General features: G+C 42.8%; 1 protein-coding gene across 1 annotated transcript in view; it reads left to right on the forward strand.

Moving 5' to 3' along the window:
* The window catches only part of XYLT1 (xylosyltransferase 1), an 86596-nt gene that overhangs the window by 43126 nt on the left and 26811 nt on the right, over positions 1-16659 (forward strand). The window contains exons 5-7 of the mRNA XM_031555777.1: positions 2892-2972; positions 12713-12929; positions 14559-14735. Of these exons, the coding sequence (XP_031411637.1) occupies positions 2892-2972; positions 12713-12929; positions 14559-14735 (475 nt within the window). The remainder of the gene's footprint in view (positions 1-2891; positions 2973-12712; positions 12930-14558; positions 14736-16659) is intronic.

Raw genomic sequence — 16659 nt, forward strand, 5'->3', positions numbered from 1 at the left:
TACACTAGGGATGCTCGTGAGAAAAAGCTGGCTTTGCTTTCCTTTGGCAGTCTCTCTGAGCTCCATTCCTGCTGTACATCTCACCTCTCTATTTCTTGGATCTCTAACCATCGTGTTGGTCCTAACCCTCTCTGGTGGATCTCACCATTCCAGCTGGAAGTCCTGCTCTTGCGTGACCCTAAATCTCCATCAGTGATGTCAGAAATGCTTTGTTTCCTCTTCATTCTTCTCCACTTGTCTCCTTTTCATGGACCTCCTCTAAATTCTCTCTCCACATGTTGAGTTCACGAGAGGTTCGGTTTCACATCTCGCTCAGTGTGCCACGCACCTGTCAGTGAGCACATTTCCTCTGCCCTCCATTCCCACATCACCCTCCCTCCCCACTCACCATACAGGTGCTCAGTTAACTAATCCTTTCCCCTGACACCTCGCCCTCCAAATGAGCACAATAACAAAAGGAAATAGAAGTGGGAGCTGTGTGAGTGCGTTCATCACCGACTCTGGAAAGACTTCTTACATCGTGTTCATGCTGCTGCACACTGGGGAGACTGATAGAAATGTAATACGTGTACTAGTGTGCACATTAGCACAAAAATACTCTCCCTTATCCCAACTTTCTGATTTCCTCCCTAGGAAGGAAGCACTGGAAATGTGTTGCTCTCGTTGCTTTCTGTTACACTGTGGTGGTTAGCAAGAGATTTTTTTTGCCAGGTTTGTGCTCAGTGAATTGCCCTGAATTGTGTGGAGTTAGAGTAGAAATTAATTTGGCATTGTGCTGATGATGTTACTCCCAGTGATGTCTATGGTTGGAAGTCTCAGCTTTCCATTGCTTCACTCAGATGAAGCAGAGGCTCATGCCTTTAGTATTTCTCACAGGGTGCTGGGGGTGCTGTAAATAACCAGTGCTGCCGGCTCTGTGACGGTGCTGCCCCTGCACATGAAGAGGCATCTATGGTGTGCTGAATACCCTTGGTTTTCTCTTTAATGTGGTGTGGTGGAATAACTTGGAGGTGATGTGCAGCGTCCTCATGGTGTCTGGGCCAGAAGAAGTGGTTTGAATGAAAGCTTAATAGAAATTCAGTGTGCTCCCATACTGAGCAAGGAATTGGTTGACTGCATGAAACTGAATGTCAAATAACTCAAGTGTTTTACCAAATGGAAATGTGATGTTTTATTTCCATGTTGTCAACACATGAAAAGAAGCATACTTAATAAAATCCTATGGGGAGTTTTTTCCAAAAATACATATTTTACAGATGATGCCACCAGAGTTTTCAAAGAGTGGAAAGTTATCAATTATTAATTTTTTGAGAACTAAAAGCCATATGGGCTTTTATAAGAAGTACCTAAAAAGTGGAAATGACTAAAAAGCTCATATGACAGCCCTGAGCCCAGAGGCATTCAATGGAGCACCACTGAATAGCCCAGTATAAGTTGGTAAGCAATCCATAAATGATGTTTTATTAAGTGTTGTGGGCTATTGCTTCGGTTGATTTGATTTTTGTCCTGTAAGAAGATTAAAACTCAAATACTTCCCAACTTGGTTATATTTCTAAAGATCATCTTTGCGTGCCAGCTTTTGCCTAGAAACTCACCCAAAGATGTCAGCCATTGAAACCATTTCATGTGGAAGCATTGCTAAGTAAATTCACTAAATGCCTATTCATCCCAGTAAGATGGGGAATCACTGGAGCAGCAAATGTGAAAATCTGCACAGCTCACTATACAGAAAGCAGTTTTCTGAGGTTGCCAAAATTGAGATGCAGGGATTGACCCTGGGAGGTAGTAAAGCATACACAAGTGAGCATAGGAGGAGGGTGTGAGGCTGCTCAGCCTGGTCACACAGGCCAGTCGATGGACAGAACCTTCTCCATTTGGTCCAGATAAAATCAGTGGCTAACTTGTTCTTTACTTATAAGTTCAGTGAGGTAATGCTATTTATGACAACACGAAATTGGGTTTTTAGATATGGAAATAGGTTACTAGTCTGATAACACTTCCGAGTTGTTGCAGACCGACCCCAGAAGTTAAATGCATGTGGTACAATAATCTTGTTTCACTTGATTTTCTAGGGCTTATACTAATAAAATGTTTCCAAGTTACAATTCTATTGACAGCTGATTTTCTTAGCTTTTCTGCTATCAAGTTCATTTACAGACCATTGCCTTAACAACTGTTGTACCTATAATGAGTTTTTGAATGCAAACCAAAGGGTGAAGATCTTTTTAATATGATTTCTTCTCTTTTCCTACAATATGCTGACCTAGGTAAACAGAGGACATTTTTGCTCCATTGTTAAAGAAATAACCAGACCACAAAAGCTGCCATGCAGATGTACCTTCTTGGACGTGTCAGCTGAAATTCTGAAAATGCCAGTGTTGAGTTGCAAGTTGCATGAACTGGAATTAACCTTCTGAATTCCTTTGTTCCTATTAATTTTATTGGGATTTTGACAACCAAGTTCTCCTGCTTTCTGCATTCCAGCTGTGGTCTCTTTAGGACAAAGACTGAAACAAAGAAAATGCCAGTAGATACTTCACCAAGTTCCCTGAGACCGAACTAGCAAAGCATGTAAAAGGGAACTATCGGTCCAGTTTTCTCACAGCTGGATTTTCATACTTGAAAAGTGCTGAGCAGTATTTCTCAATATGTGCTCTGTTCCAATACTGAAAACATCTGCCAAGATTTGATGTGATTTTTAATATTGCTTCTTTCCAAGCACACTGTGCTCAGTACAGGAGGACAGTGGAGCTTAGCAGAAGGATTTAAGTTTTTCAGTAACTGCTTCATTCTGCAGAGGGTTTCCAAATGAGAACCAGAAGTGCATAAAGCGCTCTAAAGATGGTACTTTTCATCATGTGATTGTTCACCTTTTGTTCTTTCTCTCACAGAACAAATGACCAGCTCGTAGCATTCCTGTCCAGATACCGCGACATGAACTTCTTGAAGTCACACGGGAGGGACAACGCAAGGTAAGCCGGCTCTTCACTCTGCTATTTGACCTGCAGCACTGGGCTTCTGTGTAGCAACTGAGTGGAGAAATCCCTGCTCCAGCAAAGAGGAAGTGGGCGAGGAGGAGCCCCTACCTGAGAATGGTTGTTGATCCAGGGTGGCTCTTCCTGATGGTCAGATGTAAAGATGCTTTGGTAGGGAAAAAGGCGTGAAGCAGTTCATGCTTGCTCCTTGCTTGTGGTCTAACATGGATGGCTGTTTTGGGAGTGGTACTTTGGAATTAGTCCAGAATATTTGCTCCAGATCTGCACAACCCCTTGCTGACCACTCTTACAGAGGTGGTTTATCAGAAATAGTAAAACTTCCAAAGGGGCCTGAAGGAAAGTCTTGTGCAGGCAGCGAGTCTCCATGAGCTCTGGGCCAGCCTGCACATGCTAGCAGGGCTGGGGGTGATAGCTGAGGGTTCTGTGATCCCTATGATTTCAAGATCTCAGAATAGTGTTCCTCTTCATCCACCCTGTGTGAGTCTTGAAGGAAGGCAGATGTGCTCTTGCCCACAACGCATCAGCTTTTGCTTTCAGGGAGGAGTAGTGACCAAGCACCACATTTCCAGGGCTTCAAACAGCATCTGTAGCTCAAAGAGCTTTACCGTCTGACTGTGATGCTTCTCTTTTCCTTATTATTGGTATTTTCATACTACGTAACCAATCCTACATCAGCTCCAGCAACTCCATATGCTGAGTCCCAGTAACTCTGCACCTGAAAATACTTTTTTATTCTGCCTGGGTCAGCAGGTAATCTCTTTATTCTGTAAAATGTCAAGCGTGCTGTAAGACTGGGTTCAGATAAAGTGTAGAGAGAATGTGAGACATCACATCGCATGTTCAGTGCTGAGGGTGGGTAGAATAACTCACAGGTTTCTCTTCTTGACAGTTCTTGCTTTTGTCATTGGATTTATCAATTCTGTCATGCTCTGGTTTGAATGGAGTCCTCATGAGCTTTCATGATGCATGCTAAAATTCTGTAGCACGTAGTAAAAAACTGTGGGGGATAATATTTAAATTAGAGTCAGCAGTTTTCACAGGAAATTCTTCAGCCTGGGAAATGCAGAGTGTCAGAGTGACTGGCAGGCTCAGCTCTGCTGGCAGCAGTGGTCAGCAGTGGGGCTGAGTAAAGGAGGAAGAAGCAGTGGCCAGGGAGGTGCAGTCGGTCTTGTCCTGTCACTGTCAACCCATGTAAACAGTCATTAACTAAGCACGAAGCTTCAGCTAGGTTAGAGCAATTTAGATCAATTAAGCACATAAATCTAGTATTAATTTAGTAATAAAGTGAGTTAATGTGTCACTTGCCCTCTACTCAAAGCAATAACCATCCATTTATTAATTCATTGGTTCCCTTTGACTCTATGAATAGTTAAATACCTTGTACCCCATTACAGCACATCACCAAGTTTTGGGGTTTTTCTCCTGGATTTCTAACAAAACCTCTCTGTGCATCAGGGAGCATCACGTGGGACACAGAGTTCTGCCTTCCTCTGTCTGTGTGCTCCATGAGTCCCATAAGCACTCCTGCTTCTGGCTGCTGGATGAATGGATCCCTTCATGTCACCCCTTGGCAGCTCCCCAGAATTTCTACTGGGGAGATAGGCTGGCTCCCCTCCTGCATGCTCGAGATATCTGAAGGGACAGGACACAGGCCAGCAGCCAGAGACCTTTGATTAATATTGGCATTCAGTAAATGTTAATTCCATGAGTGTCAGAAGCTGATCAAAAAGCAGTTAGACCCCTGCTCGTATAGTAGGTGAATTTCCAGCCTGATCTTTCAATTTTAGTGTTCCAGTTACTCAGTTGTGTCTAAATGCACTGTCTGCCACAACCGTTTGGCACACAGTTTCCAACTGAGTTTTATTTTATGCTCACGGTGTCTGAGCTATGGTCATACTGGTGAGGTTTAGCTCTGTAGGCAGGAATCAGGAAATCCTTTGTCTGGTCATTCTTTAAATGTTACTATTTACTCTGCCTTGCCACAACCCTGTGTGAAACAAGTATCCAGCAGGGCAAATGGTATGAACAGGAGCTCTGTAAGAGCTGAAGAGAGAAGCTACAGCCTAGAAAAAAAAAAGAAGAAAGAAAGAAAGATAAAAGAAAACAGGACCAATTTGGGATTTAAGACACAAACCAATCTCTAACTTAGAGGGCAATCGGAGAAAACTTTGCCCAGGGACATCCTGTCTCTAAGCAGACTTAACAGGGCTTTTTCTTTAAAATGTCTAGCTGAAGGGATGATAAGGGAGAGGATACTGCGCCTGACCGACTGGTGCCACATGTACAGCGATAACTTCTGTTCTGAGGCTTTTCTCTCAAAACCTGGTAAATTAATAACACAGGAACTCAGCATATAAAAATCACTGCTGCTTTCTATTTTAATTTGTGAGTGAATACTACTCCGAAAAAGTAAGCCTTTCGACTAAATCTGCTTTGTAAACTTTGTAAATGTAAACTGCATATTTTCTGAATTGTGTCTGTGGGTCAGAAAGAAAGATCAGAAGTGCCATCTTAAAGCTGAAATGCTCGCACAGCTCAATTACAGTGTGCTTTGTATTCAAGCCGTGTTCACAATCAGTACATGTTTTACTGCCAAATAAGGAGAGAAAGCAGGCTTCCTTTTATAGAGAGAAGTTTTCTTTTAGTTATGCCAAAGTCATTAAAAAGTGCATCACTCTGATTTTCATTTAGGAGTTTCAAAAAAGGGAACGGATGTGAAAATGGCTCCTTAGCTCAGCTGGGGAAGCATTATTTCCTTAGAGAGCTAGATGTGTGAGGGGAGATTGCGCACAGTGGCTGGACTCATTACATAGCACTTAGTGGACAACACATTTTCTCCTCTTTTCAGTGTGTCTTACACTATTAAAGAGAAAGAACAAGCCAGTAGTTGTGCACACAGTACCAGGAACAGCACCTGGATGATGTGTAGTGAAATATGGAGATGGTGAAATGTGACATCTTCAGTGACAGGAAAATGACATTTTTAAAAAAAAAGCACAAACAGAAGCAAACATCATTTGGGAGTGCTGTAAGCACGCTGCAAAGGTTGGATGCTGCTAAATCCTAGCAGAATCTGAAGCTCATAGTAGAAAACAGGTAACTAAAGAAATGGCCACCGCAAATTCAGCAGTTTGAATGGAACCTGGGTTCTCTTCTGGTGTTGTTTGTTGTTTTTTTTTAATACTAGGAAAATATGGATTTATTATCTCTGCTGTGAGAACAGTTTAATCACTTCCCTTCCTGCTCACACCAAGTATTTGGTGGTTCATTTGGCTCAGATCTCACTCCCAGGCTTTTTTTGTTTTTTTCTTTTTTTTTCAAACTTCAGTATTCTGAAGCACGCAGACTGGGAAGATCTATTTTTTGCTTGTAAGTAGCTCAGCCCCACAGTTGCATGTGAGCTGTAGCGACTGAAATAGCAACATGCATCTTCTATGCAAAGAGTGCATTTAAAAATGTTAGATGTTACAGCTAACTTTCATCTGTTCCTTACTGCTTTATGGAGTGAGTTAGGGATGCCATAAAACCTTTGCTGTTTCAGTTTGACTATTTGCCTCCCCATAGGGCTTTTTATCCTGTTCTGTTTTTGAAAGCAATGCTAAACGGCCAACGCAAAGGAAAGATATAGATAAAAGGTGGTAGGAAGGTGCAATAAAAGCAGCCACGTGCTTTGACATGGGAAAAAGTGGGATTTTTTTTTGGTTGAGTTTATTAATGTTGGTAGAATATATAAGCAGAAGTTCAGGAAGAAGCAGTACGTGGGAAGGTCTGAAGAAGGCAATAACTTTCAGAGTAGGGTGGGAAGATGAAAATTGTGGCACGGTAAAGTAACCAGAAATCTGATTGCTATCTAAGAATGTTGAGCTGCATGCTTTTTTTTTCAGTGGTGTAAGTAATAAAATTAGTGTCCCTTCATCCAAGATCCTTAGACATTTTATGAAATTAGCAGGGAATATTTTTTGTCAGATGCTGTTGGCCTTGTTCTACCCACTTGTTAACAGAATCGGGGATGAATAGCCTGATTTGGCAGCTTGGACACCCATAGAAGCAACTCACACTTACCCACATCACTTGGAAAGTTTGAATCCCCATGGATTCACATGGATGAGATGACTTAGAGCTCAGCTGCACCGCCCCAGCAGCACTCCCTGGTGGGCATGCTTAGTCGTGTGGGTGCTGGGGAGAAGAAATCATCTGAAGAAGACATTTATCAGAGACAAACAGATGGCAGAATGTCAGCTTTCATGTCGTTGAGTCTGTCTGTGAATTCATGCCTTCTCTCTTCATGTGCAGTTTTCTCCATATTTTGATTATTTTTATATTAAAAACAAAACAACCACTGGAGTTGCAAACTCCCAGGTCGTGAGAGTTAGCTGTTACATTTTTGTCCTTGGAAAAGCTGTCCCAGCATTTCCTAAGAGACAGTGGAACTGAGGAGTGGTGGAAACGCAGAGGCAAATGCTTGAAAGTCCCCCTGGAGCTTCATTCTCACAGGGGACTGGATGGGGCTGTTGTCAAAACAAGGCAATGCCTAGTGGAGTCATTACTGCAAAAATAGACTCTTGATTTTTCCTACACTAAAAACAATTTTAGAATTTTTCTTATTTTTGGCACACTGGAGGAGTTTGCTCTCTGAGCCACAGCATCAAAATGTTAAGAAGCATGAAGGTTTTTTAAGACTCCTCTGAGAGATTTCCAAAAGATGGAAAATAAGATTTTTCTAAACCAGTGCAAGTTAACTCTTAGGAAAAGGTCGACAAGAAAAAAGTATCATGAGAAATGTCTTCTGAATCTCATATGAAGATGTGATATGATTAAAGTATCAAATGGATAGGATGAGGAAATTGCATATGAAGAAGCAGCAATAAATTATGTAGAGTATGAGGCTCTATTACAAAGCTTGAAAAATCCAATTATGTCCATGTAGATATGGAATAATGGCCAGATAAAACCTGTATCCATCAGCGACGAGCAGCCCATCTCCTGTGGAATACCCTAAATCTGATGGATGTTTGGTTTCCATAATGATGCCATTGCTTGAGAAAGGACGTGTAACATAGTAGTCAAAGTCCTGTGCCATGTCTTCTACGGTGTTAAGAGCTAAATCTTCAGCGTTTGTGGTAGCAGACCTGTTGTCTGCCACAGATTTGTTGCACACTGAATTTAAAACTGCCTAAGAGTGTTGGAAACCACATTGGTTACGCAGGTGATTTGGAAATCCTTTGAGTAGTGCTTTTTGGTCTCATGGCACCCAAATGATGGCAGAACTGATGCCTCTGTGTCTCTTAGTGCTGTGTGTCTTTTCCATGGCTATGTGACCTGTGTTAGCTCTGAGCTGAACCCCGGGTCCTGAGGCTGGTGCTGCTCCACACGGCCCAGTGCTCCTCTCCTGTAGGGCACAGAGTGACAAATGGCCATCACTGATCATTTTAGAAAAGCAACGTTCTAGTCAGCTTCTGAGCAGTTAGTGCAGTGGGCAAAGCTACTAAAAGCATTCTGATTTGTGTGCTTACTTAAGGGTTCGGCTTATGCCTGTGAAATAAGTCGAGTCTAAGTAAAGCAAATCCAGCCGTTCCCATTTTGTTGGTGTTTGTTTGTGCATTTGCATTAAAGCTTAAGGGATTGATAGGGTAGCACTGTGTTCATAGTATTTTTTCAAAGTGAGGGAATTAAAGAAAGATAAGAAATAATTCTGCCTTTCATGTTATAACATTTGCACTCAGGATGCTGCAATTTAAACGCATCAGAAAGTGGGTGACATTTTATTTCCCCCTCTTTTTTCATCTCTCTTCTTGTTTTTATCTATACCAGTGCTCTTCCCTGACCTTTTTTAAGGGCCAGTGTTCTGAATTCTGCGCTTCCTGCGTACCCAGTTGCCAGAAAGTTCCCTTCATTCATGGACTTTGGAAAGCAGAAAGCAGCAGGACAAAAGCATGACCTTTTGTAGTGTATCCAGTAGTGGAGGTGTCAGTGTCACTGCAGTGCGCAGCACCACTTGGAGAAATCTGCTCAAAAAGGGAAGAGCTGCTTGTGGTGTCTGCTGAGAGTAGGTAACTGCAGAGTATTTATTGGTAAGGAAAACATACTGTGGGAGCTTAGCTGCATGTTTATATTCACATTGCAGGAGCATGTACTAAACGTCTTACAAATGCTCTGTGGGGCACAGTCGTAGGTTCGCATTTGAAATGAGTTGATAAATATTTAAATGTACTACAAAGTAAGAGGAGTTCCCTGAGTTACATTGTCTGGGCAGTTAGCTAGCTGTACGAAATGTGACACAGTGTGTAGCAGCCAGTGGTGTTTTTTTTTTTAAACTAAATATAAAAATATTAATAGGGAACCTTGTAAAGCCCAGTATGGTTAGTGCAGAAACAGCAACGTTCACACCCTCAGCAGCCTGGTTGGGGAGCTCAGCTGGCAAGTTGCATTGCTGTCATGCACTGCTTGCAGTTACTTGAGAGTAGAATGCAGCTGCCTCAAAGCTGGAGGCTTCTGATCAAGAGTTAATGCGAAAATAAGGATAAAATGTCTTAGATGGAGCCTTATGTGAACTAAGGTAAAATGAGATTCTTTTTTCTTAACCCTGGTTTTATCTTAATTTTAGTTTCTCCTGGTTGGCTCTCTTTTCATATCATTATCATTTTCCTCCTGTTGTCCACTTAGATCAGGGGAAAAGTCAAGTGTCTTCATCTGATGGCAATCTCCATTGCATTTGGCCACCCATACTTTGATGCAGCCGTGTCATTGTCCTGGCAAGTGCAACTGCAGTATTACCTGAAGTTCAGGATGCCAGAAAGCACCAGAGCTTGTCCACATTGACTAACAGAAATCAAATGCTATTGCTTATGCACTTTTTTTAACACTCTCTCAAGAGGTATCTGCTAGCTGTCCTACAAAACCCAAGAAAGAGAGACGTAAGGGAAGAATCATCACTTCTGCATTTTGTTGCTTTCTCTGAAGCTTGGCATACCTTTAGGAAAAGCACTGTTTCAGTATTGCAGCAGGCATAGCAAGGAACTGATGAAATGCAGCATTAAGCTATAGAAACAAATCAGTAGGTTATGGTTTTGCCCTCCGTCTCCTTATCTTTCTTTTCAGGACTGGCTGCTGCAAGCGTTCTTGGATGGCTAGTGAAGAATCCTTATGAACATAGCGTTGGAGGGGTTTTGATTCCTTCCTTGAAAGGCCTACATGGCATATGAATGGCACCTTTTGCTTTCCCTCAGGAAACATCCAGTATGCTTAGAGTAAGCTCTTTCTTCCCTAAGTGCCAAAATTGCTCTTGCCAGAGCAGCCCGTAACATCAGTCATCCTGGAGCAGGGCATGGGGAAAAAAGAAAGCCTCATCCACCTTTTCCACTTTGGTGTGCAGCTTTGTGCTGCACATGCCAGCAGCACAGCCTGGGCTTGCTGAGACAGCCCACTGCATCCTCAGGCAGGATCCCTTTGCTTCTGGCAGATCTGAGCTGCGCTGGGTCCCCTTGGCTCCCAAGGAGCATAAATGGATAACAAGCAATTGCCCAGTGGAGAGCTCTAACTTCGGATTTCCTTGTATGAATTGCTGCTTCACAGATAAAAGGAAATCATCTGCTATGCAGCACGTTGCACTGTTAGGTGTAATAACTGTGTGCGAAGCAGGCTGAGTGAGCCTTCTGAGATATGCCGTTTTCTTATTTGTTTGCTGCTGCTATATAGAGCCTGATAAGATGTTCCTGGGAAGCATTCCTCAAGAAGCGTTAGCACAAGGGTTGGCTTTTGCAGATCCCAAAGGCTTTGCTGCTTTTCAGTTGGGCTACACTGTCTTGCTGGAGGATGGATGTTGGAAAGCGCGTTTAGCTGTCTTCTGATAACCTTGTTGAATAGGATTTTAGGACTAAGATTTACTGTGAAAACATTTGTGCTACCAAGAATGGTCTTCCTTCGCTCCGTATGCCAGGATTTGCTTGTACAAGACATTAAAAAAACATAGAACTGTGTATGTTTACAAGAAAAAGAAGCCTTTAAACCATTATGGAAAACATGAAGCTGTGAGTCTGGAGTTGTTGGGACCTTCTCATTTTGATCATGGCTGTGTTCTTCTGTTCCCAATTTCAGACAGTAGAGCTAAAGTGTTTGAGGATTTGTTAGCTATTAAACCCCATCTTGTAATGCTGGCTGAGACAGTTGTGAGTCGAGGGGTTTTGAAATGGTCAGGCATTCTTCTGGCTTGGGGATTTCTGTTGAATTCAAAAACTCTTCTGTTAGAAAATGTGAATACAGGATGATAAATCAGTAGAGATAGCAGTTGGAAGAAATGACTTCATGGGAAAGAACTTTACATCCTGTTTAAATATGGTCGATAAAATTCTATTATTTTCTTAAAATAATTAACTCAAATGAGTATTTAGTTTTGAAGGAAATAAATAAATGACCGAACTTTCAGGCACATTAATATTTGATTTGGAGATAACTGCATAAATATTGAATTTGAAGATTACATTCCAGAGCACTGCATTAAAATTGCAAGACTTTTCTATTATCCTTCATAATGGAACATGAAATTAGAAACTTGTTCAAGGAAAGAAAAATTTTGCCACTCGCATCCACACGTTGTCCGCATGGTTGTGTTAATAGAAGAGAAACATCACTATCCCTGGGACTTCGGGATAGACCCTGAAGTCTTCTGGTCTTTTTGAAAAGTAATACACAACATTTCATAATTCTCGTAATTTTTTTTTGGTTCTTTGACACTTTATGCCACTTCAACCAGGGAATTAGCCTACAAGGAGCGAGACCCCTCATCTTGGCCCATTAGCTTGAATGTCTTCGTTCCTGCAAGCAGCCTGGTCAGCCGCTGTCTGCTATTCCTTGGAATGCACGGGATGTGTTCAGCACAGTGACTTGCCTTTATTAATGCACTCAGCCCCCCGGGTAAACCCGTGCTAATTCATGGCAGTCCTGCTTCCCTTTGGGAGAAATTATTCTGAAAATAGAATAACAAATAGAAACCTGTGTCAGACAGTCCCCAAACGTGTGGGCATACAGTCCGGCATGTTTTCAAGCACAGATTGATTTTCCAACTCCTTTTTCTTATTACATTGGTCTCAAATAATTCATTTCCATAACACTGCAGTTCTGCGGTTGCTCCTCGTGTTCATGGTTCAGCAGTAAACAAAACATTGTTCCCTGTAGACTTGAAAATGAAGCAAACATACTCATTCTACAGCAAAGAGCAATGCAATTGTATTTCTTCCTAATTAACTATACCCCTGTAGAAAAATTCACGGGATAATAACATAGAAGGTAATTGGTCATTTTGCCTTTATGTACAGTTAGCTGTTTTTCAGCAGCGCCGCGTTTATTTGGAGAAGCCGATAGCACAGATTGGTTGTAGTTCCCCTTTGCGTTCCGGTGGTCCCCCAGTGGTTTGCAAAGAGTTAATGAGCAGTGCAGAATTTCGTGCCGTGGGGCACTGTAATGTGCACAGTTTTGTCTTAGGACAGCAAAAGGTGTAAATGATGTTTAAAAGCAATCTGTTGTTCTTTCCCCTGTATCCGAACATATAACTAATGAATCATTTATTAAACCCCTCTGCGTTATTTATGAGCAGAGCAGAAGTACAAACAAGTGACCTCTAGGTCCTGTTTTGTTTGAGAAAGTAGCTTCATTATTTGTAGAGGTAGTGCCCATAACAAAACACAGATGAGCGTTTAATGTCCGGCTTCGCTTTCCCTCAGGTTCATTAGAAAACAGGGACTGGACCGGCTGTTCCTGGAGTGCGACACGCACATGTGGCGCCTGGGGGACAGGAAGATCCCCGAGGGCATCGCGGTGGATGGAGGGTCGGACTGGTTTCTCCTCAACAGGAAGTTTGTGGAGTATGTCACTTTTTCCAACGATGACCTCGTAACAAAGATGAAGAGGTTTTATTCTTACACGTTGCTGCCTGCCGAGGTGAGTTCAGAGAGGTGCTTCTCTGTTTTCTAAAGGGCAGCTTCGTCCATGTCTCACAGATCACACACAAAGTGTGAGGATTTTTCTGATGTCAGTGGGCTTGGGATCGTCCTGCGGTGAGCAGTGAGAATTCTACTCTCACTGAGTAAGTCTGTTAGCGTCAGATCTACTTGTGCAGTTCGTTTGTGGGACATCTTTGCCAGGAGTGGCTTTGTTTTATACTTTTGAACCTATTAATCTGTCACTGAACAACCAGAAATCCAGCCGGGTGTGCAGATTGTTTCTCCACAACGCTTCTGAGGGCTGTTGGAGCTGGCCTATTGTCTTCCTAAGTAGCTTTGCTCACTATTACCCATTCCTTCTGTGTAAAGACAAAAAGTCTACAAACAAAGGTTTATTGTTCCATTCAAAACTCCGCTAGAAGGCATGGTTGCAGACCGGCTCTGTCACTCATGGATGGCTCTGGCTACAAGTGCTGCAGGTCAGGGACGCACACCAGGCTGGGCTCTGCATGGCACTGTGTCAGGCATCAAACGGTGTCCCCAGGCAGAGCTGAGCCCAGCAGGCAGTGCTGTGCAGACCTGGCAGCAGCATTGCGCAGGGCTGTGCTCCCAGGGTGTGCAACATGCAGCCATCCTAGCAGCACCTTACGGTTCTCTTTAAGAGTCCACCTTCAGCCACTTACGACTTTCCTCCTTGCCCCTGAACACTGTGAGGGATTGATGAGTCTGATCTTGCAAATTTAGGCTTGTTAGCTTGCAGTGGAACGCCATGATTGTCATCTTATGATAGGAGTTTATTATTCCACACACATGTTGAATAATTCTGCTTTAATCCCGTTTCTGTTAAAAATCACCTCTTCTCTCAACTCTGATAACCTTTTCATCCATTATCTCAGAGAAATTTCTGTATCATTATGAAAGGACACAGGGCAATGGGTAATTGGGTAAGGTTTTTTTTCTTCCTCCCGCTTGAATGAGAATGGATGCCTTTATGGGTTTAACTAAACAGTTCAAGCATAAAATCCATATTCACTGGGCTGTCATTTAACATTAAAAGGGTAAGGGGATTATTTGGGGGGCCAGCCATGCTAGTGTCGTGCTGATTATTTATAGATCTTGCTGATTTTAAAGAGAAGTTGCTACTCCTAAAATTGTCTCTTACAGAGCTAAATTTGATCATATTCCACAGTTTCTATCTACGAGGTTTTCTTTGCAAGATACGTGACTGGCTTCTTAAAATCACCCTGCCTTCACTGACCTGTTAACCTGCTATATCAGTCCCCATTACACATGATTTATGTAATTGCTGATATTATGGAGATATAATTAGGATAGCCCAATAGGAGTTCCTTGCTGCCTTGAGTCAGCAGATAAAGACTTATGATTTCAGATGTAATTGCAGAAGGCAGAACGTCCTTCTGATGCCTGGGGTGAGCTGAGTATTTCAGTGCAAGCCCATTCAACCAGCAGTGCATTTAGGAGTGTTGGAGGTGCACAGACCCACCCAAGAACTGAGACTTCTTTTTACTCCATAGTAACCAAGTTGGTGGTTAAGGTTTGAGAATTGTTTTAGGGAACAATTTGAGATTTATCATGCGTGTACTCATGTGTTCTGTCTGTTTTTCAGTCTTTCTTTCACACTGTTCTGGAAAATAGCTTGTACTGCGACTCCATGGTGGACAACAATCTGCGCATCACAAACTGGAACCGTAAACTTGGTTGCAAGTGTCAGTACAAGCACATTGTTGACTGGTGTGGCTGTTCGCCCAATGACTTCAAACCAGCAGACTTCCACAGATTCCAGGTAACTGAACCATTCTCTTTTCTGATACCCACAAAGGGTAGGTATACCAAGCAAGGTGGAGAAAGGTGTGAGGATGCAATTATCTTCAGTCCAGGAGAAGGAGAAATGTGGCTTTCTGTATTTTAGCCTTTGAGACTAATTGCTGTGCAGCAGGGCCCCAGGGTTGCTCTTCAGACTGTATGGCATTGGTGGACCTGTTGTGCTAGAAATGAGGGAAGCTTTATACCCATCACACTGTACCACTTGGGCTGATCTACTTTTTCAAGTTCCAGCTCAAGTGCCTTCATGATTTCATGAAAGTCAGGGCTTAATGTTGTTAAGTGTTCCTCATCTTCAGAATAAAGCTGAAAAATTGACTAGAATTGCTTGCATAGCACAAGGCAAATCAGTTTTCATTATTGTATTCTTTAACACAATTATATTTCTGTTTGCCTCGTGGTTTTGGAAGCCAGAGTTAGGAACTTCTGGTCACGCAGGCTTGGCAGGACTGCCTCAAAAAGTTTAATTGGTTCCTTTGTGATACAGTATCCTCAAGGCAGACATGAGAGCAAATCTTTGTGCTCAGGGGAGCACTCACTCTCAAGACTGTATCTGGCCTGTGTATCTTCTGTGAAGAATGAACAAGTGCTTGTTTCAAGATCACCAGATTTGCAGTTCCATCCCTCCGGCTCTCAAGGCTCCTTGCATAAAGCATGTTTGTTCAGGCTTTGTGTGGGATAGGGAATGAGTTACCCTACAGCACAAAAATGACTGCTCCAAAAGAGAGACTTTTACTGTGCTGTGCTGCCTACCAGACATGGTTGAAGTCAGAGACGCAGGCGGTCAAAAAGGAGCAAATGAGATGTTATCTAGGAGGGGCTCTGCTGTCCCAGACTCTAATCCCAGGAGAGTCTCCAGCAAAGAACAAATGGGAAGCCTTAAAATGATCCTGCAAATTTGCAGAGGTGGATCTGCTCCAGGCTGGGAAAACAACCCACAGCAACTATCAGGTAAACTGAGCTGTGAGGGAATGTTCAGCATTAGAATAGACATTAAAGGCCCCCTATGACACTGTGCCTGATGAGAGCCCCTCGGATGAACACGCCATGCCAGAAGTCTCACTTGCGGTTTCCACAGAGACACAAAGCAAGCTGCAGAGGAGGAGATCAGAGAGCCCACAGCATGTGCTGTCTGAGAGTGAAAACGAACATCCTCAAAAGAATTTTCAACCATCTCAGGCACTTTTGAACTCCTTGGCACGTCAGAACGCATGTCTGAATATGAGCAAGGCAAAACAAAGGATTTTTAAAAGCTTTTAAAAGTTGAGTAGCATATGCAGTAGTATGCCTGCAATTGTGTCAAGTGCAGAGCAGAGGATGTCTGTGAGACCGCTGACATGGAGGTGTAGGGTGCCTTCCCCAGTCCCTCCTGCATGTGGAGAGCTTTCAGAGCAAGGCAGTGGGAGGTGGCTCCAGGCACAAAATGCTTGGCACAGCAGAGAAAAAGTACTGTTGTCATCTGTGCCATTTATATTTGTGCACAGATTATATTTGTTCTAAATTCTCCTGGTTCCTGTCAATGTGCTTGGGCATAATACAGCTGTTGTCTCACATTCTTGGTATCCAGATGTGTGCATTGCTTCCCTAGTAGCTAGCCATGAGACCTGGCTGATGCTGCTGTCTGGTCTAGAGAGTTCGTTCCGAGCAGGCCAAAGCAGTGTTCAAGCACCAACATAAATAAAAAGTGCCTTCTAAAGACTGTGGGTTTTTTCTGAAAACATACAAAGAATGGACAGCAGGGAAGGAACCCAAACTGTGCAGTAATTCTGATGTCTTTGTGGGCTATGAGGATTACTGCTTTAGAAACCAGACTTGAAAGAAACTTGTGTCTGGTTCAGTTTTAGATGAATCAGGTGACAGCACAGGTGTCATTATTTTGCCCTAAG

The sequence above is a fragment of the Meleagris gallopavo genome, chromosome 16, assembly GCF_000146605.3.
Source record: "Meleagris gallopavo isolate NT-WF06-2002-E0010 breed Aviagen turkey brand Nicholas breeding stock chromosome 16, Turkey_5.1, whole genome shotgun sequence".
Taxonomy (NCBI): Eukaryota; Metazoa; Chordata; class Aves; order Galliformes; family Phasianidae; genus Meleagris; species Meleagris gallopavo.